Source organism: Lipophrys pholis, assembly GCF_963383615.2.
Source record: "Lipophrys pholis genome assembly, chromosome: 9".
NCBI lineage: Eukaryota > Metazoa > Chordata > Actinopteri > Blenniiformes > Blenniidae > Lipophrys > Lipophrys pholis.
This window is the reverse complement of record NC_137639.1, coordinates 14087842-14115632: the sequence shown is the minus strand read 5'-3', so window position 1 is coordinate 14115632 and position 27791 is coordinate 14087842. Positions and strand designations below refer to the sequence as shown.

General features: G+C 41.4%; 1 protein-coding gene across 4 annotated transcripts in view; it reads right to left on the bottom strand.

Moving 5' to 3' along the window:
- Positions 1 to 349: 349 nt before the first annotated feature.
- The window catches only part of ptprub (protein tyrosine phosphatase receptor type Ub), a 170279-nt gene continuing 142837 nt past the window's right edge, over positions 350 to 27791 (bottom strand). For 2 of the 4 annotated variants that reach the window (XM_080471902.1, XM_080471904.1), the window contains 14 exons: positions 25817 to 25889; positions 25614 to 25690; positions 22714 to 22731; positions 20992 to 21028; positions 19765 to 19862; positions 16340 to 16456; positions 15137 to 15291; positions 13686 to 13821; positions 12883 to 13032; positions 10583 to 10897; positions 7194 to 7319; positions 5224 to 5381; positions 1548 to 1683; positions 350 to 1433 (listed from right to left, as the gene is read on the bottom strand). In XM_080471902.1, coding sequence (XP_080328028.1) covers positions 1371 to 1433; positions 1548 to 1683; positions 5224 to 5381; positions 7194 to 7319; positions 10583 to 10897; positions 12883 to 13032; positions 13686 to 13821; positions 15137 to 15291; positions 16340 to 16456; positions 19765 to 19862; positions 20992 to 21028; positions 22714 to 22731; positions 25614 to 25690; positions 25817 to 25889 — 1659 coding nt within the window. In that variant the 3' untranslated portion in view covers positions 350 to 1370. The remainder of the gene's footprint in view (positions 1434 to 1547; positions 1684 to 5223; positions 5382 to 7193; positions 7320 to 10582; positions 10898 to 12882; positions 13033 to 13685; positions 13822 to 15136; positions 15292 to 16339; positions 16457 to 19764; positions 19863 to 20991; positions 21029 to 22713; positions 22732 to 25613; positions 25691 to 25816; positions 25890 to 27791) is intronic. The other 2 variants (XM_080471903.1, XM_080471905.1) reach the window with 1 other exon arrangement.

Below are 27791 nucleotides of genomic sequence, written 5' to 3'. Positions count from 1 at the left end.
TCACTGGTTGACGCAAAATAGCTTCTTTCTCTCTCTCTCTCTCTCTCTCTCTCTCGTTACACAATCCTGGTTCCCATTTCTTATTTTTTTATATATATTTTGCTTCATTATTTTCACATCACTAGTAACAACAACTAACTCAATGTCAAAATGAGCCCCCTACCTGAAAGGGTAATGATAAAATTAAAACTGGCTTAACTTGCTTTGACAGTTTACAGTACAACCAAACGTCTCAGACGACAAAAGGAGTAAAAGAGTTCCAGGTTGAGTCTGTATCTCAGCACTGGATTTAACATTTCACCACAGCATTAATGGGACATCTTTTTTTTCTTTCTTTTTTTTTTTTTTTCCCCCACACCAGCACTAAGTTCCAAAGTGTTTTTTCCACCTGCTCCTTTGCCTCCTTCATTGGGTATAAAATACAAACAATCACTTTGGAGCGAGAACATCAGCTGATGCAGTACATACTGTTTTTGTTTGTAGGCATATATCAAGATGATGCTGTAGAACAAAGTAAAGGATTCAAGTCAGTCATTGGGATTGGCACTGTGACAGTAATGAGACAGGAATCTCCCACGGTGGCGCCGGGCCCAAAGCTGTGGTCCCTGGCAACGCCCACCAATAGCACACATGGTAATCCAGCACAAACATTATGGCAAAATACAACACGTTGCACAACTGTACAGTTTCTGCATCAATATTTTGAAACACTGGGCCAGTCTATCTCAATATTGTAGGTCTTTTGTTGCTATTTAAAATACCAGCATGACCACCTTTGAGGTTTATTCAGAGATTTGAATAAATGTTTCTATTGTCAAAGAGTAAGGCAGTTTATGGTATGGTAGATAAGTCATGCCACAACCACAGTGGACTGCTGTTGTATGTAGCTCTTTAGAGAGAAGAAAATGCTTCCAAGGTTAGATAATGCTGCTGTAACTCTGGCATTACATCCAGCCTCCTCAATGTTCAAATAAAACGATGAAACACAGCCAAGGTGACCCCTCTTTGCAATAGACAGGTCCATTTTGTAGCTCGCAATATTGTTTCGTTGCTACAAAAACCCTCAGCACAAAAGAGATTAAGTCCAGGAGGCAAAGAGGATCAAGAAGAACACAAAAGAAAATATCAAAAGAGATAAAGATCACAGACAAGGAGGAAATCACAGCTGTACATTAAAGGTTAAAAGTTAGAACCTTGACCATGTTTTTTTTTTTTTTTTTTTTTCCCTTTCTTTGCTTCTCTCTGCTGTCCTTTGAAAGCCGCGTCCACAGGTCCAAACATTAAAGAAGAGGGAGGTCACTGGGTGGCCTAAAATCAAATCTCCCAGTGCATGGGATGCTGCTGCTGCTGCTGTGGTAAACATTTAGTTGCTATCTGCCTTCAAAGCAGTCCAAATACTCCAGGACAAGGTCATAGCAAAATCGATACTGGTCCTGCAGAAAAACACACATATTCTCAAATTAAAAAGTGAAAACAAGAAACTATTGACAGGAATATTCGACTCATTTAAACACACGTTGCTTCAATCATTTTATAGACTTCCATACCAGAGACTCCACCATGTTGGGTTTGCAGTTGCGTAGAGTTTTGACAGCGTAGAAGATGTCCACCATGTTCTGGTACTGGATCATCTCGAGGAGAATGTTGCAGGCACAGAAGCTCCCACTACGGCCACCACCATTGCTGAGGAGGAGAAGAGCTTCATTGAAAGACATTCAACCTTCTATAGCACTACATCCTGTGCAGGGCCGCGTGGCGCTGGAGCCGACCCCTGCACAGGTTTCCGTCCATCACAGGGCAAACAGAGAGAGACTGAAAACCACACACACTCACATTCACACCTTGGGGCAATTTAGGGTCACCGATTAACCTCGCATGGATAATTTTGGACTGTAGGAGGAACACAAGACCTTCTCCCCGTGAGGCGAGAGCGCTAACCACTGCTCCATGGGCCCGCACGGTCTTCCTGTTTTGTTCACAGGGAGCGACACTATACAAAGCAGGACTAAGACACAGAACTGAACAGCAGGCTGTGGAAATCCTGTGTTCCGAGAAGGTTTTGACAACATCATTCTGAAGAAAAGACACCGTGGCGAGCAGGATTTTAGATTTAACTTTTTTTTCTTTCAAGAAAAGCGGAGGTCCTTCATCATAGTTTCATTATACTTGTCTTTTTGCCCCAACAATAAAGGAAAACCTTGGAGGTTTTGGTATTTATAGGTTATTATGCTATCATTTCACTGGTGCAGCCTGGCCATTAGGCTCTAAATGGGTCCTGAGTTTGACACTTTTGTTGTAGACTGCAGAGGTGTCCAAAACTCTAATCTGTAAATAATAACACAGAGAATCTCCCAGAGGTCACACTAGTCAGAAATAGTGTGATGTGCCTCATTATCTGCAACGGTCCCTCATCTATTGTGCAGATTGTGTGTTCCTTGAACTTATCTGTATCATTGGTATTCTCTTGCATCAAGCTGTACAATTCCTTTGCAATGTTTCCAGCTCTTCCCCATAGGAACAGTTATTGTGTTGTTGTCATTATACTAGACTGCCAGTTCTGGACAATGCAAAGTACAGAGAGGTGACATGATGTAACACTTCCTTCTTTCTTGGGCTGTAAGCAGAGCTGCTCTGCCTGGCTGGGATAAGCAGCGTTCTGGCTGTATATGAGGATATTGCTCAGATTTCAGCAGCATGTAAATCTATGATTCTATAAATACAAATGTAGATTAAACTGTATACAATATACTGTAACTGCTCCTATGAGCATCAGCCAAAAAAAGAATTGAAACGGTACTGTCTGAACGATTGAACAGGAGACATAGGAAGCGACGTACGCACACGCACACACGCACACACAGCTGTATGTAGTCAGTGTTACACTGATGTCTGGCCAATGTGTTACAGTCATAGTCATTACAACCAAAGCACAGACACTATCACAGTGACAGGCGATGTCATCCCATGGCTACAGTCATAATCACAGCTGCAGTCTGTCTCAATTAGTCGAGCCAACTGTCAAATAGAAGTGGAAGAAATGCGGTGCTGAACCCATCGCTGTGGTCACAACCGTCCGCAGTCTACAACAGGTCCAGTTCCTGAATCTGCGTGAATCTGTGGAGACTCAAAATATATAGTTTTGCACTATCATGAAAAAAGTGGAAAAGTACAAGAGGAGACCAAGATTCAGAAACAATAAATCTTGCCGAGGATACATTTGGATATCTGTAATCTAATATTAGCTGCAGACAAATTATATATTTTGAATGATGAAATCAAAACAAACAAAATCCCCTCAGCACACAAAAAGAAAATATCAAAAGATTTTTTTCTCTGAAAAGTACAACTCATATGTATGATTAAAAGTGATTAAGATTGGTCCCAGTTGTACATGAAATCGTTTCTTAAGTGTTTTTCCCAAGAAATAAAAACAAATATTGACCAAAAAGTGCAATCATGACTCATGTTGCATGATTGAACAAGCTGCAGGGAGTTTAAAAAGGAGTCTATTTTTACAATAAACAAAATCATAAAACAAATTAAAGTCTCAGTTATAATGATGCACTGATACGTTTGACTTTTTTAACAGTTTTGCTAATTATTTTCTGTCTGTTCCGTGTTAATGTTGGGTCTGAAATTCATCAGAAATGAAGTGAAATGAGCAGTTTAGTTACTGGGACCTTTATATATTAGCAGGGTAACATGTTAACATAAGAAGGGAGCTTCAAACATCTGCAGTCTTTTAACATTCTGACATTAGAAAGCCTCACTGAGGCATGTGAGACTACATGCCCTTGGATTACATATTTTCATGATTGGTAGTTGCGTTGTGGGAGGATTATAGATACAGTGAGGGACTGGTTGCCTGACAGTGAAACAACCAATCACAGAGTATATGTAATCCCAGCAAGGGAACTTAGTCTCTCCTGAGGCCTACTGAGGCACTAGCATGGCTGTAGACATTTACATTTTTATGAAATGTTTATTTAATACTGTATGTATATAAATGAGTTTTCCCGGGGTCGCCTTCCATTAAACTACGGTTTAGCTCCTGACTCTCTGGTTGTTGCTTTACAAATCCAAGTTTCAATATTTGAAACCATTCAGTTCTGTATCAATGCACATATGGCAGCTGTTGCTGCATATCAAATATGAAGTATCCAATATAGCAATGTATTTCTCTCCCCAAAAGGAATAAGCCTTCTAATGTCTTTAACAGACTTCTGGGAGACGATAATTGAGTGTAAGCACAATACAAGTAATCTAACCACCATGTTTTTGTGGTAATACAACCTCATAAAAAAGCAAGGATTCGAAAAAGCTTATGTAGCACGAACACTATATAAATGCCAAGCATTTGTAAAATATTTATACAATATAAAAATAACAACATGATAAAAAATGTTAGCAAGCAAAAATAGAGAAAATAAGAGCATAATGTGACGTACCGAGTGAAATACTGTCCTGGTCATCATAAATGAAAAGCAATATCAATAAAGTACTGGAGGACAATCCTGTCTCCTGGGACAAACCAAGCCAAGGTGGGCATGGAAGACTTTGCAGCGTATACAAGCAATATTAAGGTAATCAATCGTCGTCAGTGCTTTGGCAGTCCTGGATTTAGTGTAGTGAGAACCATCGCATTCTGTATTAAGCCATAATTGATTTGATCTCCATAATCTCTTTCCTGGTTGTCGTGGGTAACACTGTGTGACAGCACTGAGTGATGTGCTTTTGGATGGGGGCGGCAGGGATAAACGTGTGACGGGTTGGCAATGAGCTCGACGGCCCATTCATATTCATCAGCAGGGGTGTGCACTCTGGAGGCTTGGGACAACAGAGGAGCGTAGAGCACCACAGCCTCCACCATACCACACCACAGCGCAGCACATTCACGCCGCAATTTAATTTTCCACACTATAAAATACTGCTACGAGAAATGGCACTGCATCTCATTGCACCAAATCGCTCGTAACTCTGCAGAGACAAAGCCCGACACAGTCTGTCTCTCATCAAACAGATTCGCTGGTGCTTTACCATGTTTTCACAGACATGTCTGTGATACTGCCTTCAGAGAATGAACCTTTGGTTTTTAATGCACTTTTAAATGTCAGTCTTTAGCAGCAGTAATTTGTTGTCAAAGACCTTTTTTTTAAAAAAGAGATTGAATACGTGTCTTTTGGGTCAGAGTGACAGGATGCATGTAGCTGAAGAATCACTCACAGGCAGTGCACAACCGTGCGCCCTTCACCACACTCCCTCTGCCACTTGTGCACTTGAGCCAGCAGGTTGAGGAATGCCTTCTTGGAGTCGGGAACGTCGCGATACGCAGACCAGCGCAGGAACTGGAACTGACACACCACCAGCTGGCCCTCTTGGAGCTTCGGATGGAAGAGAAAACATAAAGCATCAGCGTTTACTGTACAGTGTTAGCGTGCCTACAGTACACGTGTCTGTGTCGTATTAACATTTCTGGGTGTTTCTGTGTTTGCCAGCTAACAACAACTCTTGAGTGCTCCCCAGGCGGCAGGCTGGCACTCTCGGCTCTGCTCACTCAGCAGCCTAAATCTGAGATATGCGGCTGTGTAGGTATAAGCGGGAACCGAGCTGTGTGCGAAAGAGGTCCCTGTATGTTCATAACCTTGTCCCGGGAAATCTCACCTAATACTTAAGGACCAGTGGAGAGCTGTAAGTCATGCAAATTGGGCTGGCAAAGACACCAACGATGCATGGAGGAGTTACCTCTGTGAAAATGGGATTTACACAATGTACTCTTTTTTTTTTTTTTTTGCAGTTCTCTCATAGCCACATACATATGCTTACAATGCACTTACTTTGACTTTGACTCCCTACCCTTGTATATCATTGTCACACACAGGAAAACTATATACGAAAGCTCTGACAAGGGGGCTTAGGGAGTGAGACGTTTGTGCTACTTCCGTGTGATTTGATTCCTCTCACACCGAGCTATGTTGCCCTCTCCTCGACTGAGATGTGCGGTAAGGAGAAGAAAAGGTGGCAAAAGGTAGAGGGGAATGACAGGGGGCAGCTGACAGAAGAGGTAAGGATGCCAATCAAGAAAGAAGTTCTGGGCACTGCCTGTCACACTGCTTATAATGACAGAGGAGACACGCCTCGCTTACAGATTTCTCCAATAATTGGTTGACGGTGATCTTGAGCTGAATGCACGCGCCCATGCATATTCCTGTGCATAAAATATGCATGCATACCTGCACACGTCCTTAACACAAAGCAGCGTGTGAAGTGAAAATTACCGATTCATACATATGAGTACATTTGAAGTGTATAGTCCTGTTGAGGAGAGATCACTCTGACACCCACTGTGTTCCCTCTACTATGACAGAACTGTCAGGAGCTTTATTTAGCCAATTTCATGAGAGCTGCATAATGATGGACTTCTTAAAATGTGTGACATGGTTTATGCACAAATCAAAAGAGAATCTGCTTTGCAGTTTGAAGAAGTGCACTGCAGCTGAAAATATGGCAGGTATTATTACGATGAAAGTCCTCTCCTTAGTATGCCAACAGGCACCTGAGAGAGGGAAGACACCTATCTGAGTAATGACAAGAAGAAATTGAAAGTGGGAGAGAGCGACCTTTATTGCATACGTGTCAACCGTTTTCGCCTATGTGTTTTCAATACGTGGAAAATTCCTATAATAATAATCACTTTAATCGGGAACTTTCAATTAAAACAGAGGTTTTGGTTGTTCTTTATTCTGAACTTCCGAAAATATCGAAATAAGCGAGCAAGTAATAGTTTATAGTGCATTTGTTTAAAAGGGTATTCATTGAACAAATCACCCTGAAGATGTGAAAGTGAACAGCGTGTACAATGAGGCTGAGTAATGTGATGTTAAAAATGCAGCCGCACAGAGTGGTTAACGTTGGTCTCATTACAACATATAAGACCCACTCGGAGACAGTGTGGAGCGATGCTGTAGAGGTTTTAATGGCTCATAGTACTTTGACTTTGTGAACTTGTGTCAAACCCTCAGACACACATTACAGGTGGCAGCTCTAAATGTACTGTAGGTAAAATGTCAGCGCTGAATTACCAGTGAGATCACAGCTAATGCATTTCAAATGAGGCTTCGAGTTATCATTTGCGAAATATCACTGAGGGGAACAACATGTCCTGTGCAGGCCTTTGGCTCGTTGTAATGACTCACCCTTGTGACGTTCTTGACCCGAAACAGACGCGTGATGACATCCTCGTCTGCTGACATGGACAGAAACTCCACCTCCATTGGCCCGTACTGCTGTAAACCAGGCTCCGGCCAGTACTGAACACATGGCTGCATGTCCAACGGGAGGAAACCAGAAAAGGACAGACAGTTTTGTTAGTAGTTGACTCCTGGGGAAACAAATTTAATTCTTATGCTGATGTGGCTGAAAAACTTTTTTTGTTCTGGTAAAAGAAACAAAACTATTTGTGAAGTGTGTCCGTATGCAGGTATTTAATGATAAAAGAGCAGAAACAAGATGAAAAGGCACCCAAGATGGGCGTGATAGGAGCAATAATAATGACGTTAGTGTGTGTTCACATTGAGCAGGAGGTGTTACAGTACACGGCTGGTGTGAGTATGAGGAGAAAAGCATCCTGGGAAAGGGGAGATGTAATGTGCTTTGAGAGATTGCAACAAGAGGGAGACAGAGTACTCCACTACACAGAATGAACTCTATAACATAGTTCATAACAAGATCTCGAAATGAACAACTTAAAGCTGCTATAACTCAATTTCCAGACGGGACCCACACGCTCTGCATTGCACAGAGAAAAACCAGATGACAACATTTAAACGGGAGTGAATGAGAGGAAGGATTGAACAGGAGTACCAACTGTTTCTTTTCTTTATATTATTTTTCCCAGACTACACAGAGAGCCAATACAGCAGCACCCCGTTTCTACTTAAATGAGCCCAACATCACAGAAGATTAATACCGATACTCATCAAGACTGTAGAGGTCATGTAAGTAGTTTACTGATTCTGACAAATTGCTTTCGGTAGATACTCTTATAATGAGTGCCAGCTAGCAAAGAATTACTGCAGGAAGTGTCAGCGGTTCTCACCTGTCTATCGCTGAGTAGCACTTTTGGTTTGGTGGGTCAACACTGATGCATGAGATACATTAAGGCAGGTGGGAAAATACCAGTTTCAAATAAAACAGACAGCAGATGCAAGTCGTGGTAAAAGTTTTGCTGTGTAAACTATTTGTTTTTATGCTTTTTATTCACCAGGGCACATGAGAAACTCTCCTCTGCAGAAACATTAACAGACTGATTGACTTTGAGCATAATGTCATCTCATTACATGTTCTTCTAAAGCGTGCATCGGTTTTGCTTGGCAACTTCCAACCATAGCGGAAAGAGATAGTTATATAAATGTATTATGTTTACTCAGTAATGGACTGGTGACCTGTCCAGGGTGTGCCCTGCCTTCGCCTTTAAGTCAGCTGGAATCGAATCTCCAGCTACATGTGAGGCCAATCTGGATACAGTGAACATAAAAGGTAGGGCAAGGCAAGTTTATTTATAAAGCAGCATGCAGAGACGAGGCAATAAATTGCTTTACAAAACTATAGAATAGATCAAAACACAGAATTAAATATACATTAAGATTCTGGAGGGAGGGAGGGCAGTATATGTCTTTGCCAAAGAAGGATTTTTCTCGAAATAACAAAACATCTTATAGTCGACTTTTACAATTATCCAGCATAGATGTGAATGCATCATTTTCAAGGTTGTGATGCAAATGCAACACATTTAATATTGAAAGTTTGGCTCGTAACGCTTTTAAATTCTACATGGAAGCTTGAAAACCCCAAACGAGACTCTGTAGAAGTTATTAGTTTCAATGCCAGTGGCTTTTTCTGTAATTTAAAAGTTATTCATGTACAGGTGTAAATACAAGATAATGAGAGATTATTTATAAGAACATTGAATTGCCCTTGCAAGAGTATTAAAAAAGAACAAATGTTGCCTCGCGTGTGCCAGTTTGCCTGATCTCAGCGCAGCATTTGACATTTTGGATTAAAATGTTCCTATTCAGATCTGTTCGTTTGTCCTTGGCAGCTTTTATTTGCCTGCTGCAAGTCTTCTTTGGTTTGTTGAAAGTGTTTCATCCTTGCAGGTTGTGGTTGATTTGGCATCCCACAAGGAACTGTTTCTGAACCCTTTTTTTTTTTTTTACTTATTTGCATCATCTCCTGAGGCTACAGTGTTGCTAACCTGCAAAACAGAAGAATTATTAGTTGTTGTTTTTTATTCTCATGCCGGGTTGATGAGGCCCCCTTGTATCCATCTCAGAGTTGGAATCACGCAGCAACATTGTTGTTTCTGCACAACTGTTTATCTCCCGTTAAGGACTGGATGGATGGTTGCCAGTCTCATTCAGATTTAGTCCAACAAATCGGAGTTGTGTGAGTAAGCCTGTAGTCGAGCTGTGCCAGCTTTGGGCTCTTAAATAGAGTATGTTGTCCCTTCTGTTACATGCCTGGATGTTACAATTATTCATAGCCTTGGCCTGGGCGCTCATACTACAATTGTAAGCTTGTTGGTTCAGTTTTCCCAACTGAGAACGGTCTTAAGAATGCCGTATTCCATTTAATGATAATCAAAGCCTTGTTAATTGCTTTCTTTTTAACTATGCATGATCAATATGATGATTCTTTATTTTGCATTAACATAAAAATGGTGGAAGCAATGTCTTCTTTGTGTTTTTTTTTTTGTTTGTCCTTGTGAACCCCGCCCCCCCAAAAAAACTGAGATTTCTTTTTTGACAAAAATATATGATTATATTTACATGTCATTCTTCAGAACAAACTCAAGGATCTAGTGTCGCCTCCCTCAGCGGGGCTGATAATCATCCAACGGAGCCCTTGAGTCCTTATTTACCAGCCACAATTACATGGCTTATGGAGGGAAATCAGGAGTGCAAAGGCTTTAAATTCTCTTCTAACGGATGAATTAATACTTTATGTTGGATTTTTTTTTTTTTCTTCGTATAAGTGAGTCGGGTCCTTGAATCTTTTCTTATATTTCCCCTAATTATTATTGCAATTAAAAATTAAAACAGTATAGAGAAACAGTGCAACAAAACGAGGGAGCGAGAGAGAGAGAGAACGCGAGAGAGACAGACATATGCTCGTGAAAAAAAAGAAAAAGAAAGTGGGCCGACAACAAAAAGAACTCTGAAATGCTGGAGGGTAATACAAGGCAATTCTTCTGAGATGTATCTCAGGGAGGGAAAAGAAGAACTGGGGCAGCCGTTATCTAGTCAAGCCTTGAGATCAATACGGTCAGGGATCAAAGCCCAACAAAATGGCATGAAGGAACTAATCCCAAGTACAGTAAAGATACAGCAACAGCGAAGGCAGGCTATGTCAGGGAAAGTCTCACATCAAGTTCATGCAACCCCGAGACTAAAACTACAAACTTGTACAGCAAACAGTGGCACAGTGTGCGTGTGTGTTTGGACTCAAATATTTTCCTCTCTTTTTCTCTCACAGTGCCAACAAATCAATGGCAATAAAGAAGCATATAACACTTTGACCTTACCCAGGCAGAGTTTGACTGGTTGAGTTGGTTCAGCATGACCACGGCTGTGCAGCCGTAGTCAAACACCAGCCTCCAGAAGTCAGCCGTGGTGCCCGGCAGGGGGTGAGGGGTCACAATGAAAGCAGCCTGTCGGTGGAAGCTGTCAGCGAGAGCTGCGTTGATGTAATTGTTACTCTCCCCTTCCGTTGTGACCAAGAAGGCCAGGGCGCGGTCGGGCGGCAGGACGTCCATGCTGCGGTTCTTCTCCCGGTTCCTGGGCAACAGGGCAATGCTGCACTCCTCCACGTCCAGGTGAGGAGTCACAGAGTTGAGCGTCTGCAAAGGGAAATATTAAAAGGTGGCAGTGAGGAGGCGACAAAGGAAAGATTTTAAAAGGTGTTTGAACAAGGCGACATGTCAGGAGAGGTATGCCCAAAAACCAAAGAAAGAAATGTATGTGAAAAGGAGGCGTAATGAGAAATGAGAAAAATTATTTTAAAGAAATAAATAAAAAGGCAATCGAGGGTGTTATAATCATCCAACTGTTCACTAAAGCTCAATGTAATAAAAGAATAAAACCTTGAAGGCACTCGTTGCAATCTGCTCTGTTCTTTAAGCCATAATTAGATTGGACGATGTGGGAAAATACACAGCATCAATAATTGATCTGTGACAACGACTGGCAGTTGATTATCTGCAGGATGAGAAAACTGCAAAGCAAACACAAACATGGTGTGGAGGAGAGGCTTCCCACATCGATGTCAGACGGATTAGTTGACAAGATCAAAGCAGGAAATAATGCTTTCTTTTACCATTTGTCATTCCAAAAGTCACACACCCTGCTGTAATATTCCCAATGCGTCTGTTACAATTCTTACAATATGCATACCGTATGACATTTCAGAGAGCACGTGAGTCTTTCCCTCTATCGCTTTGAAATGCTAAACCTGGAATCTATGCAGCTGCTGGTTGAGCGCCGCAGCAGAGGGGGGAGGACGAGGCAGGTAAAGCAAGTGGGAACACAGCTGGCTCTTGTCCTTTCAAATCAACGTTTAATAAAATGTTTGTGCATTCTCACAAAGCAGGATGAGGATTTCAATAACAGTCACTCAGGAGTCAAATTGAAACCAACATCATCTTGCACAAATACAAACACTTGAACATGGCACACAAGCATGAATCTACATATCTGCTCATTCCTGCATGAAACAAGTGGCCATGCTGAGTAAATGAATGCTGATCACTGAGTGAAAATTCAGTGCACAATGATGAATTGCATTATTGACAAATTTGTAAACAGTAAATGATTAGTGTGATTGACTCCCGGTATCCGGTCAAATTCTCAGTGTATTCCAATTGAATTTAGAATTCCAAGGTGTTCTAGAGGTGAAAGTAGTAAAAGACTTGCAGCCATTCAGGTCAGAATTCCAGGTTCAAGGTTTGAACCACATTCAAAACTAATATCAATTGGAATCACTCCCTAAATGTGTCAAAATAATGTATTTTTTGAAGGAAATTGGTACAATGATTTTTATTTAGAGTCTCAAAACGTTGTTTACAGATATTTAGATCTCAATGCAATGCTTTCTGTTTGAGAGGACGACATCTGCAAGGCCCTCACAGTCACTGTGTCTACATTTCATCTAATGAAATAAAACAATCATCATGCAAGTTTGAGCGGTGCTTGATCTTAAAAATTGAGCACGCAAACATGTCAACAAAACTGAAATTAATTATTTCAATGTCTCGCTAACACATCCGGATGAAGAAAGCAGATGAAAAGAGGTGTTCTGCACCACATCCTCCAACAGCAAATACGAAGGTGATCAGGAGCTCAAACCAAATAATCCAGCTCATAGGGAGTTGTGAACATTTAGCCATTTGTAGGGCTCTGTGTTGCTAATTTACTAGATTGTTATTGTCTGTGGTTTCAGTCTTTGATGTCGTAGGTCAACCACCACCCATCGTTACATAGGCAACACCATTTTTTGCAATAATTGGATTACTCACTCTTGCATGTACACCGGGATGAAGACAATAGTCCAATTAAAACACTTAGTCGGGTTGTGGTCGTAGCTGTGCATGTAAAGATGAGTGATCAAATGTGAACAGCCTGCCTGTAAACAGTGTTTGATGTTGTGTTTATAGTAGTTGGAAGCATTGCGACTATTATAAAGTGTCCTCCGTGCAGTTCCGCTTGTGGACGTAGAGCTCCAGTGTTTTAATGAATGGAATTTGGCTCTTAGCATTAGCCAGAGACCGGCTTTCCTCTACATGTCCATATTGTTAAGTTCTTGATGTCACTCCGAGAGCAGAATTACCTGAAACTCCTCCCGCAGTTGAGAGGAATTACTCTGGGAGTCCACTCGCAGCATCTCTTTGTAAGTGACCGCAAATTCATTGACCAAGATGGCGGTCTCCCCACACAGACAGGCCTCCAGAATGGCATCATGGATGAAAATATACTGCTCCTGAAAGGACAGCAGGTACATCAAAATGTGCTTTGAAATGACAAAAATCTAAACAATGACTACAAAAAAAAAAAAAAAAAAGAGCTGGTTAAAAGCAGGGCGTGTATATAAATAATCAAACAATTTGAAGAACAGTGGAGAATTTTCATAACCTGCCTTGTTCTGAATTAAACATGCGCTTTAATGTTAGCACCGTATCAGGGCTGCTGCAGAATAAATAAATGTTTCGGAGTAAACAAACACATGCGGCGTGCATTTAATTAGTGCACCCCTGCAAATATCTACAAATGTAATAAACAGCTAAGTCAATGCTAGATTTACATGATAAGGGGTGAATATGCAAATGACCTACACATCTGAAGAACAGCGCGTGCCTACGCAGCACACTGACAGGCAATGTGAGTCTCTAAAACTATCGCAGTGACCTTTACATAAGTCCCAGAGTGGGAGTATGGTAATACGCCCCCCTTTGCTCTTTGAATTTCCAAACAACAGGAGGGGAAAAACAAATGTTTGAAAACCTGACTTCTCTGAAGTTCGGGAGCAGCGAGATTCAAAGATACTGAAGCCAATGATGTAACTGGCTGAAAGTGTTAAACAGGCACAAGATTGATGTGAGATGAGTTGAAATGCGGCTCCGCAGACACACTGACCTCCGTCTGGATCATGTTGATGCGTCGAGAGCAAAGGGTTTTAACGCAGTTGTAGATATCCACCACACCTTCACACTCTGCCATGTCCAACATGACATCTAACACAATGTAGCAGCCGGTCCGGCCCGCCCCCGCGCTGAGAGAAAAAACAGCATCTTATGTAAGAAATCACACCGTCTTAAAACATTTTGTTTTAAAACATTTTGTTTTAAGATGGTGTTGCTCAGAGTCTCCCTCTTGCTATTGTGTCACAAAACACACATTTATCAAAGTCCGGGCAAGACATCACCAAAACATTCATGTCGTCCACCTATTGACTGGCATTGTGAGTTAAAATGATAATTTTCTTACACGAACAAAAGTTAACGTCATACAATTTAAGCGTTTAATGACACTGAAATCAATAAAGAGCTTTAGATTGATTTATACAAGCTTTTTAATCATTGCTTTTACTGGTGTTATTAGAGTTACCCAGGGTGTCATTTGCTTGAGGAATGGAAGGTTATACCCTCCTTCTCATCTACATATTCCCACTTCTGCCATTTTTGTTTTTTATAGCGGAGGGAGATAAAAATGTATTTTGCATTAATAAAAATTAAAACTACTTCGCCAGCCCAGCAAACTGGACAAAAAAAAGTTAACTCTGATACATTAACAGGGAAACTCACCTCATTAACTATAAACTCTCACTCCACACTTGCGCCCAATGAAAAAGACTATTAAAGGCTGCTGGAAGCTGCAGAGACGGTAATATGTTGGCCAGACAGTGAGTCGTGAGATATATCTATATATGAGGCACTGTAACAATTAAGGTTTCTTCCTCATTTATTTTTTATGTGTTGCCAATAAGGGAAATAACATCTGTGAGAATTTTAGTAAAAATATATTTTAGGCTATCTAATACTTTCACCATTTTGCCAACACATTCATATTGTAGTTTCATATCATTTCTGGTTCCATTTTTCAGCACATGAATCACAAAACTGTGCAAAAACACACAATACCTTTCTTTGAAAGATGGCTGCTTTCATGGCAGATCTTTGTGTATCTATTTGACATTTTATTTTGTAATGACTTTGTGTCTTATTTAAATAAATACCTAGGAACTACTGCAATTGGAATAGTGGAGAAACGTGTTTTGGGCAGCCGAATATGTCCCTTAGACTTTGAGAACGGGACCTTCCATGGTGCTCTAAAATATATAATATAAAGAAAAACACAAGTTTGCCAAATTGATGATAATTTTAAAAAGTGTAATTAGAGTAAATACACACCATTACATTAAATACAGTGAAGAGAACTGCAGTCCAAAATTGTTCTCCATGATTCATAATGCTCAGACATGAAACAACTGGACACAGAGAACTCAATTTTGTAGCTTGATTGGAATACAGAGTGGCCGTTGGTTTAGTTTATTAACAGGTAAAAATGCTTGTTTAGTTTGACGCTACCTGCAGTGGACCACCACTGGGCCCGCATCGGGAGGAGTGGAGGCTTTCACTCTTCGTATAAAAGCCAGTAGTCCGGTGGCGTGGTAGGGGACGCCATGTTCAGGCCAGGACGTAAAGTGGAACTGACGCACTTCGTGCTTGGTTGAGTATCCTCTCTGTAAAAAAGAAAACCCCAAAAAACATCTTAGCATGACACTTTGAAAAGAAAAACACTACATAATGACTTGAAAGGGAATCCTGGAAAGCCACAGGTCCTCATTTCACTGAGATATACTGCAGTTCATTCAGAGATGTTCCCCTCCATGATAGATGTGGCAAATACTTCAGTTCAGCGTGAGGACAACCAGGACATTATTTACGTGGGCTGTTGGGTCTTCGAGGACAGTGAGGCCTCTGGGCACCACATGTTAATAGCGGCTGCGGTGTGACAGACGCGCAGAGAGGAATTACTGAGGCTCGGGGGAGCTCAGCGAAGGCTGGGGGGGGGTTCTGCTCTGTGCTGGGAGGCTGCTGCAGTTGCACGGCAATTTCTTCCTCCACATGGGGATGAAGAAGTGAAGTGACGCAAAGCAAACATTTGTTCAAGACAGAAATCCCCAAAAAAAGAAAGCAAAAAAAAAAGGCCTATGAAAAACAAGCTGTCACCAGTTCACAAATTCATGCCGATTTGAATAAGCAGCAGCGTGTGCCCATGGAGAGCAAATGTGACAGTGTGATGATAATGCTGTGTTTGTGCCACTGTCACTCCGGCGTTGCTCTGAGCCCTCGCAATGAGAGATCCCGCAGGAGATTGACAGCACGGAGGCCACAAGGGGCACAACACTGTAACAGCTATGTTGAGGAAATGACAGGGGCATTCACACAGCTACTGGTGTTAATTCCTCTGAATTTAACATGTGGACCTCGTGCCCATCAGCAATAAGTCCTGTCAAGTGCCTAATCCCCTCTATTCCTTTGCTACATCTAATTTTAATACTTGCTCTTGCAGGTAACAAGGCCAATTTGTGTTCACATCAGTGAATCGCCGTGAAACATGAAGCAAAAAGCAGAAAAAGAAGACGCAGTTCCAGAGTCATGCAGCTGTTGCGGGCCGTTGTTACCGGAAAGAGCTGTGACAAATCTGAGGTGGTTTAGCACGAGACATCAAATGTGAGACTGCCGATGAACATGTGACGGAAAGACGTACATCTGGAGTGAACTCACCCTCTCCAAGGCAAAGGTGCGAACTGTGTATTCAGCGAGCGTCTCGGTCTTGAGCAGAGTGATTTTGATGTCACCGTACATCTCGCTGTCATCGGGCCAGTATTTACAGCATTTCACCTGTTTAAATAGAGACCAAAGCAGCAGAATTAAACACACCCGCAGGCCTGGAGAAAAGGGTAAACACAAGTCGGCCTGTTTGATTGAGAACTACTGAAGCTGAATGTCAAGTTAGTTCAAACACGGCAGCGAACGCTGGTTTGACGTAAATTTCCGGGATGCACTTTACTCTATGGCGCAAGTTTTCAGCTGTTGTTCACATATTACCATCCATCGTGCTAATAAATTACACTGTGGGTCACATGAAATCACCTGCCTCTCTTTAGTCTTTTACCTGATGGATGGATCGACCACGTTTGTAGTTATAATTTTTATCTGAAATTGAATGTTGTCAACTGTCCATTCTCGGTTGGCTTCACATCGATAACGTCAGCGCTAACTCAAGGAAATGACAGTGTGATTGGATGGATAGCACCACTGCTGCCATCAGTCCAGCCACCCATCTACAAGGTACACCCATTTCACAAAGGACAAGAGATGCTGACATCTTTGCTTATGGACGTTAGGAAGGTAACGAATTGGCGGGATTAAGTTAAGGTTCATTTGGATAAATCTAACAGCCCCCCCGACATCCCTTCTTTCACCAATTTTAGGCATCTAAGCACTGAAAGCCCTTTCCATCAAATCTGAAATTAAAGCTTTAAATCCTGCTTGGATACTTAATAAGATATAACTCTTTATAAAAAAAAAAATGTTTAAAAATCTCAAAGGATTTTCTTTAACCATTGGTTTGAAAGCAAATGAGAGAAATATTTCCTGAGAGATCATTATACAAAATGAAGTGATGACAGCAAAAAAATATGTAGTTCATTTGTGGCTTTCACATGGCACGGACAGATTGGCCTGAAATTTAATAAGATGAAAATGTGGAGGTTAAATTTCAAACGGCAGAAGAACAAAAACAACTTGTTCCTTCGCAGATATTTTATCTTTGCCGACAAATAGAAGAAAAGCACAATAACCTCACAATAGTTCCCAGAATAATGAACAGGGGGGGCTGCAATCTTTTCTTGACAACACCGGACGCAACAAAAGGTATAATGTGGATTCAGGTACAAACACCACTTCCTGTCTGTTTGATTGTTCCCAGAATGCTATGAATAGGGAATCATACAGGATGAAGGGCTAATGCAGGAGAAAATTGTGTAATTTTAACCATGCACAGAGGCAATGCATCCCCTGCCTCCACTGAAGAGGATAGGATACTTACGGTACAATTCGTAGCACCTAAATTTGTGAGGTGGAAAATAACGGTGCTACAATATAATGTGCACAAGGACAACAGCCCTTCACATGCGGCACACCACATGTTTTATATGAACCACAAGTATTTTAGAGCACATTTTAGGAACTTGGTAATCATTACAATGATGGCAATTTCTACACGGCCGCACTGCTCTCACATCTTGGAAAAACAACAGCTGATCCTTTCAAATGCATGGATATATAGAAAAATGCATTTTGTGATCATTTTTCATGTTCCGTTGCCACAGAAATGCCCCAGACTGTTGAATCAGTTGCATTTGCAAACACTGCGAAACAACACACAAAGTCTCAGTCTGCACATAATGCTTCGCAAATGCCTTGTTACTCCTGCAACTCGGGGAAACAAATCACAGCTCCACAGCCTGCGCTCCCAATGCATGTTTACGTTTACATACAGACACCAGCTGCTAGCCAGCAGAATGAGCCTGGTGTTGGAAAAAATAGTCGCGGCCTCACGCGCAGACGAAGGCGAGCCGGCACCGATAAAAAAGCGCGGCGCTGATATTGTGGGCAGTGACGTAACAGACTGCTGCCTCAAGTCTGCGCCACTGAAAACCAGCGACGCTGCAGTTCACATGAACGTCCGTTATGGAGTAAAAGATGCTGCATGTGTACTTCAATGGATGTTCAGTGGAAAATACTCTGAAGTCTCCTTCATTTGGAATACATTGCAAAAGAAGCAGAACTGCAAATTGCCCAAAGGTGTGAATGTGAGACTCTCGCTCTCTCTGTAGTATAGAACAATGGATAAATAGAGTGCTACTGAAGAATTGCAATAAGTATTATGTTAAGTGGAAAAAAACTCAAATACATGTTGGATTAATGTCTCGTTTTTTTCCCCCCTTACCATTAGTGAAGAAAAACATTTTTTAAATATGACACGGCTTGATATTCTTTCCAGGGACATTGACCTTTGACCAGTCTATTATCATTCATGATTTAATCATCATGAATATTTTTAGCAAGCTTGAACTTTAAAGAAAAGGTGTCTCTGCCAATCGTATATTGGGAAGTTCATCCAATCAGTTAATATTTGAATAAAATGCATTTCAAATATTAAGATGATACTGTCATAACAATAGTTCAACTATGGAACAATGAAACAAGACTTTCTTTTACATTTTCCAGGTCAAAGACCCCCAATCAGAAAAACAGATTGAGCAACTCCCTATGCTATATATATATATATATATATTTAAAATTGTGTTTTATATTAAACTAGACTTATAAACCAGACCCTTGTTATTGTGGATGTCAGACTAAAATATATAAACAATAAACAGGTTCATATATTCTAGTTTCTCTTTTAGGAGCACGCTGGTCGACTGTCATTTATAAGCATTTCTTGTCAACTGATATCAATATGAACACTATCAGTCAATCAAGCATGCAGCCTATTTGAAAAGAGACTTTTATTTAAAACATATGTTCAAACAAAAGTAAGCGGTCTCTCCATATGTACTCATTTCTAATTGTTGGAAGATTATATCTTCTGTATCATTTATCCATTCGCTACAATCTGCATTTGTTTTAATGTATATTTAAAGACATCTTTATTTTTTGGAAAAAATAGAGGAATTTTGAAAATATATATAGTACGAAAAGTGTCTTAAAAACTTAAAATGTTAAGCCCACCTTACAATATTGTCCGATCTTGTCGTGAAAAGTTGGAAATATTCAATTGTTTGCGTTTGTTGAAATACATTTTTTATTAACATAAACTTGACAATTGGTTTAATTAGTGGGCACACGAGAGATGAGCTTCAACATTTTAATGTGGTTCTCCCAAAAAGTTCAATTTCACAGACTGACTGACACTTCCATTAGCAGTTAGTTTTGTGATTTGCAAAAATGAAAAGTGCATCATCACCAAACACAAACACTGCAGTCTGTAGATTACACGTACAGCAAAGGTCCAGTGACATTACAGCCTGTGAAAGTCTTTCATCCCGACGCCAAACTGTTCCCCTAAATGATGAATGAGGCGCTACTCTGAACACTAAACGCTGACAGGAGGGGAGAAAAGAGGGCACGTAACTTACCCTGCCAACCTCCACCAGCTTAGTGATCATAACGATGCTGAAACAGTTCTCCTGCCACACCATTCTCCAAAAATCATACAAAGTCTCTTGCTTGGGTCCTGGTGAGAAAAGGGAGGAAATGACAGAGAGAGAGAGAGAGAGAGAGAGAGAGAGAGAGAGAGAGAGAGAGAGAGAGAGAGAGAGAGAAGTGCCAGCATCAAAGCCTGCACTTTCAATAAGGGACTTCTTTCTGTTGTGAAGTATTATTGCAGCCCAAGTGTCCCTCCTCAGATGGCAGGTTACTGATCTCCCAAGATTGCGCCATCAATAAAGTTATTGGGGATTCCAGACAGGCAGAAGGGAAAGGAGGTGTGTGGGGGGGGGCGACAAAATAACAGCGGTAGCTGATGAAAGCCCGGGGGACCACTAGTCACTCAATGTCATCTGAGGCGGAGACATTTAAGCAGCAAGATCCAGCTTTAAAACTAGGATCACGTAGGAAACACTCAGAGAAGCAAAACATCTCAGCTGACATCTCTTTTTTTTTTTTTCTTTCTTTCTTGCAAGTTTGATCTGCTTCACTGTGTCTTTCTAACAGGCAGGGAGTGGTGGTGCACGTGCAAGACAAGTAGAGGAGGAGACCCCGAGTGACTTCCTCTCATACACACACACACACACACACACACACACACACACACACACACACACACACACACACACACACACACACACACACACACACACACACACACACACACACACACAGACCACCTTATGTTTGAGTCACAGAGATTGAAGTACAACTCCTCCCTGTGACAATGAGCACATCGCTCCGCTTGTCACAGAGACTGAGACTATAATTATTGAGTTTAATTATTCAGCACTGTTCATGGTTAATTCAGTGACATCACCAACGCAACCTTTCAGGGTCTACAGTCGGATTGTTGCATTTTGGATGTTGCAGGGAGAAAGTTGAGGCCGGAGACTGTCTATGAGTGGGCTCATTGGTTGGATTATCTTCAATTTATTACACTGTGACTCAATATAGTGAACACACACACACACACACACACACACACACACACACACACACACACACACACACACACACACACACACACACACACACACACACACACACACACACACACACACACACACACACACACACACACACACACACACACACACACACACACACACACACACACACACACACACACACGCCAGCCTTGCTGGGAGACTCACCCTGAGTGGCGATGAAGTGGTTGGATCGATGGTAGCCCTGAAAGAGAGAAGAGGGATGACATGCTGAGTAAGCCATCTGTGCCTCAGGCACAGCTGTATAGGAGGGTGTCTCTTTCTGTCTCATCCTCTTTCTTCCCCTTCTTCACCGCACTCTGCTCTCCTACTGACCCACTCTGCAACTTAAAAAAAACCTGTGTTTTCTACATAATTTTCCTTTTCCAGGGCTGTCTGACCTTTCGATGGCTCCAGACCACATCTCTGCCCCGAGTGACTCCACAGAGAGTTTGGAGCAGTTGTTGAAACCAACACATGGGAAATGCTGCTTCCTGACGAGATGCTGATAAATCTCAAGAGAGAGCGATTTGCTACAGTGCATCGGGCGAGCTGAGTGAACAATGCCTGAGTCCTTGTGACAGTTTAATAAAAACAGAATAAAGTAACTCAAGGCACTTTTTTTTTTTTTTTTAATTTCAGTTGTCCGATTTATCTATCCCTCATTCTTTCACATTGCTGTCTCATAAAAAACAAATACATTTTCATTGAGGATGCAATATGTGCTACACCTGGGATGATAAATAAAAACAAACAAAAAAAAACATTTGTTTGTCAGAAAACTTCCACGTGAAGTTTTCCGCAAGTCAAACACACGGAAGAAAGCCTGACAAAGATTTTGCATGAATGCATGACACCAACATAAACAGCCTTTGATGGTGAGGGCATATCCATGTACGAAGAAGCTGTATATCAAAAGATGTGACAACCTTTGATATAAATGACAGACGTTTTCATACTGTGAGTATGGGGTGAGAATGAATGAACAATATGATGTCACCTGCATAACCTCACAGGGAGTAAACACAATAAAGACCTGATTTTAAGCATGGACTGTTTAAAGACGAGCAAACTGTTCAAAGGTAGCCTTTTTGAAAATGTGTACTTCCAAGCTGGTTTTTCAAGGTAAAGGAAATAGCTGTTCACTCCTATAGAAATATCACGTAGATGTCGCGGCTTATTGTTAGTTGAGGAGCAGCTGGAGGGATAATTGGCGCCGCAATTTCATGGCTTACATGTCTGTGTGGAGTGTACGAAGGCAGGTCCGGGATAATCTGAATAGACTCTCGAGCCCACCGGCTCTCACCAAATCAGCACGACAGAGCAATTCACATCCGTAAACACGTTTATCTTTTTGCATACGCCGCCCTCCTCGCATTCCGTCCATGTTACCGTCAGATTGCTCGACTGAGCTGCGTCCCCTCAGATAGTCAGGAGACATGTTTGAAATGGAGATGGATGACCAGTGCTGCGAGGCCCGCTATCCACAATTCCTCAGGCTCCGGCCAAACTCTATCAGCAGGACATCAGCGCCACCACTCATCCACATAAAACCGTTGCCGTAGCAACAAAACTTCCCGATTCTTTGCCACTCATGGAAACTATCAAGGACAGCAGGGTCCTCTATCCGGGGAGGAGGACACGTCTCAAGTAATTGACTAAAAGGCCACGTTTTTCTTTTCTTTTCTTTTGTTGATTTGTCAAACAAGCACAGACCTGAAACTCTGACCTTTGAGCATTTGTGGATAGAGGACAGTGGAAAGAGAAGAGGGGGGGTGGGGGTGGGGAAGGGGGGGGGGGGGGTGGGGGGGGGGGGGGGGGGGGGTTGTCGGGCAGGGGCAGCAAAAATAGTGCGATGGCAGGCAGAAGAACGAGCAGTTAAGTACTTACTTCCCTGTTAATCCGAATCTACAGGGTCCAAGGTCGAGGAAGTGGGGTAGGGAGTAGAAAAAGAAGACATATAGGCTAGTTAATGAAAGAAGCTTGATGAGTTTAGGTTACAGAGAGATGGGCGCTGGGGTGTGTGCGTGTGTGTGTGTGTGTGTGTGTGTGTGTGTGTGTGTGTGTGTGTGTGTGTGTGTGTGTGCGTGCGTAGATGCGTGTGTGTACTAATGGACTGTATGTACTTGGTGAGTTTATGTCCTGAGGCCATTGGTTTCTGATCAAATCTGATCTTCTGGTAGCTTTCTTCCTAAAAAATTAAATTGCATGAACTTTTTTTCTTTTTTTTACTGTGTCTCACATTTATATAAGGCTAATAAATATGCCAGCATCCTCTTCATGGCCTGAAAAAAATGGCTCACTACCCCTCATCATAATAAAGGCAAAAACTCAGCCTGCGATCTAATACAAACAATTTAACAACAACCAAAGACAGAAGTTTATTCTATTAAATATGACTTTCTTTCCAAAGTGAAAACTTACATTGCCCAAAACACATCTTAATCACTGAAAGTTAGTAAATAAAATCATCAGTTGTTGCTGATATCGCCACCGGCCAGTACCCCCGAGCTGAGCCTTCAAACTCCAAACTCTTAAAATGTATTTTTCATGTTCAGAATGTTTGTCTCGAGCTCATAAATTTACTAAAAAAAGCTGATACCCCCCAGCACATTTTTCATTCAGGTGATCAGGCTGCATCCATGCTTGAACACCAACCTCTACTGAGAACGGACTGAGAAACACTTGAGGCAATTTCCCACGCTGCCGAGAGCCAACTGGAGCCACCAACAGTCATATCGCTATTACTAAATGTACCGTAAATAGTTGAACTCATAACAAAATAAAGTTTGTTACAATTGCTTCTCGATTATATTGAGTAGAATTCATCAGTAATCAGACATCACTGGAATCAGGTGTAAAAGTTAAACGTAAAAAGTAATTCTCCGTCAGAAATCCACTTGGGCACAGCACAACTTTCAATTCCACTTTGTTGTGCGAATGATGAGGTTTGAAAACAACAACAGTGTTTTTCTTGAGCTTAGAAAAGAGAAAATGCTGCGATGTTGATTTGATGCTTCAGTCAGATCGAACACTTTAAGATCTAAAATCACACTGCAAGTCCCCACTGTTCTAATAGAACAGCCTCTGATCCACATTCACACAATAGACTGATTGCTGCACCCAGCTACTAACACCATTTTTATATCTGGATCGCCTATTTCAACACTGATAACATGTCCTGCTAATTCTACACACATTTGAGTCAAACACATTAACGGTAGGACAAGTCTGTGTGCAGGTTGTGATGATTTGCTCTGATCAGGAAAACCAGGACAATATTTCACATGCAAATAACCAGCGATTTGCTGTCCACCAGTAAAAGGTGTGAGTATTTGGAAGAGATAAGCAATGTCTTGCACTTTTTCAGTCGAACATGCCGGCAAAAAAAAGCAAATAACTATGCAAAAAAAGAAAATAAAGAGGTTTGTCCTTCTCCGCTCCGCTGTGGAAGCGCAATACTGATTCAATGGGTGGAAAAACTTTTCCATTTAACCTCTGGTGAAATAATCACAGGCTGTCCAAAATGTGCTCCGCTGTGGCTAAGTAGTTACAATTCAACGTGCCAGGTCAGGCTTGTCAGAGAGTAACATCACTGACACTGTAGTGGCCGCTGAGTGGTGTTTTCCCTCTGATGTCTGCACCACGGTGCCCTACACACTAATGGAGACCCTCAGCTAAACTACAGCCCAGCAGCAGGCCAGGTTTTCAATGCCCTTTCATTGTAATGAGGCCTCTAAAAGCAACTGTTCTCTTTATCTCTATAGAGAAAAAAAAAATAGGGGGGGGGGGGGGACTCTTCTATGTCAAAAATTGGAATGTTAATTTGGCCAAAATGATGAATCGCCCCAAAAATCTGGTCAACACGTGTATTTTTCCATTTCTGAAAAAAATTCACAATTTCTTTTTTCATGACATCTATACAAAAAAATATCTTTTTAAATGACAAAAACCCAGTCTCCCAACCTCTTATCAACCTCAAACAGAAGTGAGAGTGCATCAGGCCGCCTCAACATCTCACTGCTGCATTTACTTTACAGCCTTCCCACTGAGAGACATGCAAAATAAATCTTGTGAGACAAAGAAATCACATCAGGCTGCCAGAGTTCCCTCAACATCACTCAAATGAACTGCACAACTGGCATATAATTCACATGAGAAGCCAAACACAGACTGTTCGGGGTCTGTTTTTGTATGTTCTGTAATCCTGGTCGAGCACGTTCTCTGATGCCTTCGGGAGCATCTGAACATGTCGTTGAGATTTCTTAAGAAAACACAGTCTCCAATTGATTTTATGAATGAGAACACGTATGAATGGAACCGTGTGAGACACATCTGCAACATGTACATGTATTTTGTATGATCAGTGAGAATGCTTCTACGGCGCTGCATGTGTGTGACGGTTAATGTGAACGGTGGAGGGGACCATCTCCTCCCTGCCCATCCAGAGATTGAATAATATCAATGATGTCTATTTAATTTGGGAAGGTTCATCCCATTTGCAGAGGCATTATATGCATTTATTCCACTCAGTTTTAATGAAAGTGATAGCAGTGGCAGTTGAGGTCAGGGATCCAGAGCAAAACTGACAACCATGACATCTGGCGAAACACTGTCGGGAAGGGTGTCTGATTGGATGAAAGCTTCCAGGTGAAAGTGGGGCAGCAGACTGGTGGGCTTACAGGAATGAGAGATGGACTGCGGCTCTGCAGAGTGTGAGAGATAGAGACTCGGCGGAGGCTATTTGTGTCCCATATCGAACAGAAGCAGAAAAACAGGATTAGACTTACATCAATGTAGTTTGCGTTAATGTAGTCAGAGTTGGGGTCTCCCAGGAGAGGGTGGAGCTTCACTCTGTGGCGGTCATCTGAGACAGATGAAAAGAGAAGAGCACGGGCAGGTTCAAACACAAGCCAGTCACAGCACTTTCTACATTGTTGGTGTTTTTTTTTTTTTTTTTCCCTCAAGGATTAAATGTTTGATGATTACTTACATCCCAGCAAGGTGTCATGCCTGCTTTTGGTTTTGTCCTTCTTCTTTGTGCAGTCCCAGCCATCAAAGAAGCTCTGCAGAGATTGAAAAAAAAAAAGAAAAAAAGAAAAAGATACCTGTTGGACATTTCAGGAACTAGATTTCTCTGTATGAACCATTCAGAAATCCAAAGATAAACACAATCATAGTTTCAGTGCATTTTTTTTTCTATTTCTTTTCTTTGGTAAAAAGAAAAGAAACAGAAAACCGTGTTTCATGGTTAGCATAAGATCAATCAGCACGCCTCTCACACATGCTGAGGGCTTAGATCAAAAGCCACTGCCTCTTAGCGAGAGGGTTGGTGCTTTATGTATGATATGTAATTACACAAAACAGTGCCAGGAGCGTCATAAGCGCGTTCTCTGTTCACAGACCCCTCATGAGTCACGGACCCCTGGTTGAAGCTATTTCTGTTTAAGCCCTCAGCACCTGAAGAATTTCACTGGGTTTAACTTTTGACAGTATCAAGAAATAAATCCTATCAAATCCCCTCAGAATTCAATTTTGTCAGAGCTGAGGTGATATTGTTAAAACACAATGGTGAACCCAACAACCAGTAACTGCCATTATATTTGTGCGTGTGCGTGTGTGCGTGTGTGGCTGTTGCTGCCGTTATGTTGCCTTCCCATTATCTCTTACACCTGTCAGGTTTCGTCCAATTAAAAAAAAAAAACCTGGTGTGAGTATGGCATTACCTCAGTCCGGGAACCGTAAACGTTTCCACCGTAAACCATGTGTGTACCGAGTCAATCTGAATAGCAGGAGTCACTCTGCTTCCAAAAAACTCTGCTGTGGTTCAGTTGAATCCTAAATGCAGCAAAAGTCTCACCTGCACAATGGATATATTCCTGCTGCTATTTTCGACACATTTAAACATTTTATAAGCTATTGGTGAGTTCTCGCTGGTAAAATTGCTGCCTGAATAATCCAACATGCGCTGTGGTGCATTCAGTCTAACACACATTTAGAATAATGTTTATGTGTTAGTCCAATGGTACAAATGCCAGTATACTTGCATAGCAAACTGGGCCGCACAGTACATTTTTCTGCTTTTTCTTAGCTTCGGTCCTCACTGGAAAATCCCTTCTTGTGCACACTGCCAGTTAAACAACTCACATGGATAACTTTGCCAAGATACACATACAGTTGTTTAAAAAAAAAGGGAACGGGTCCTAAAAACTGCAGCTTCACATCATCTACAAGAGCGCGTGATGGAGTCGGATGAAGGACGCTCCTGCTGAGCTCTTTACTAAACAGACAGGTGGTGATAACATTAGACAACAGATACAAGCGACACAACTCAACATTCAAATTTCCCTTTCAGATATAGACAAAACAATGGGCAAAAATGAGAAAAAACACAAGGGAAAAAAACTTTGAACAATGTCAACAATTTGTAGCTCAAAAGACGGATTTACCTTAACACAAAGATAGCTTATTTTTTTATTTAATATAATGGAAAAATCATTCTTTCATTTTATTCAGTTTAAACTCACAAACATCAAGAGATACTCTGGGTATCCTTGAATCTTTCAGCTGAGGAGTATTCTGCCAATGCCTCCGAACAAGTGTGTGTACACAAATGCAGATGTATGATTAAATAGCTTCCAATAAGATGATCAGAAAAAAAAAAAACAGCAGCTGATTCTGAAGTTGCATTTTAGACAAACATGCTGACTAAATAAAATCCTACACCTCAATAAAAGTTTCAGCTAAACTTAGAATTTCATTTAACTCAAAGCCTCTCACTGGCAGCTATTGTTGGAAAAAGTTGCTCGAAGTTTAAAGTTAATTGGCTAATTTTCACCCTGAATGCGTGAGTGATGATATATTTGCTTCTTTTTTCAAAAGACATTTATTCTGTGTTTTGTCCGGGCTGTAGTAGTTTTAATCACTACGCAGTAGAAATAATTAGGCGCAAAGGGGGACATGTAGAC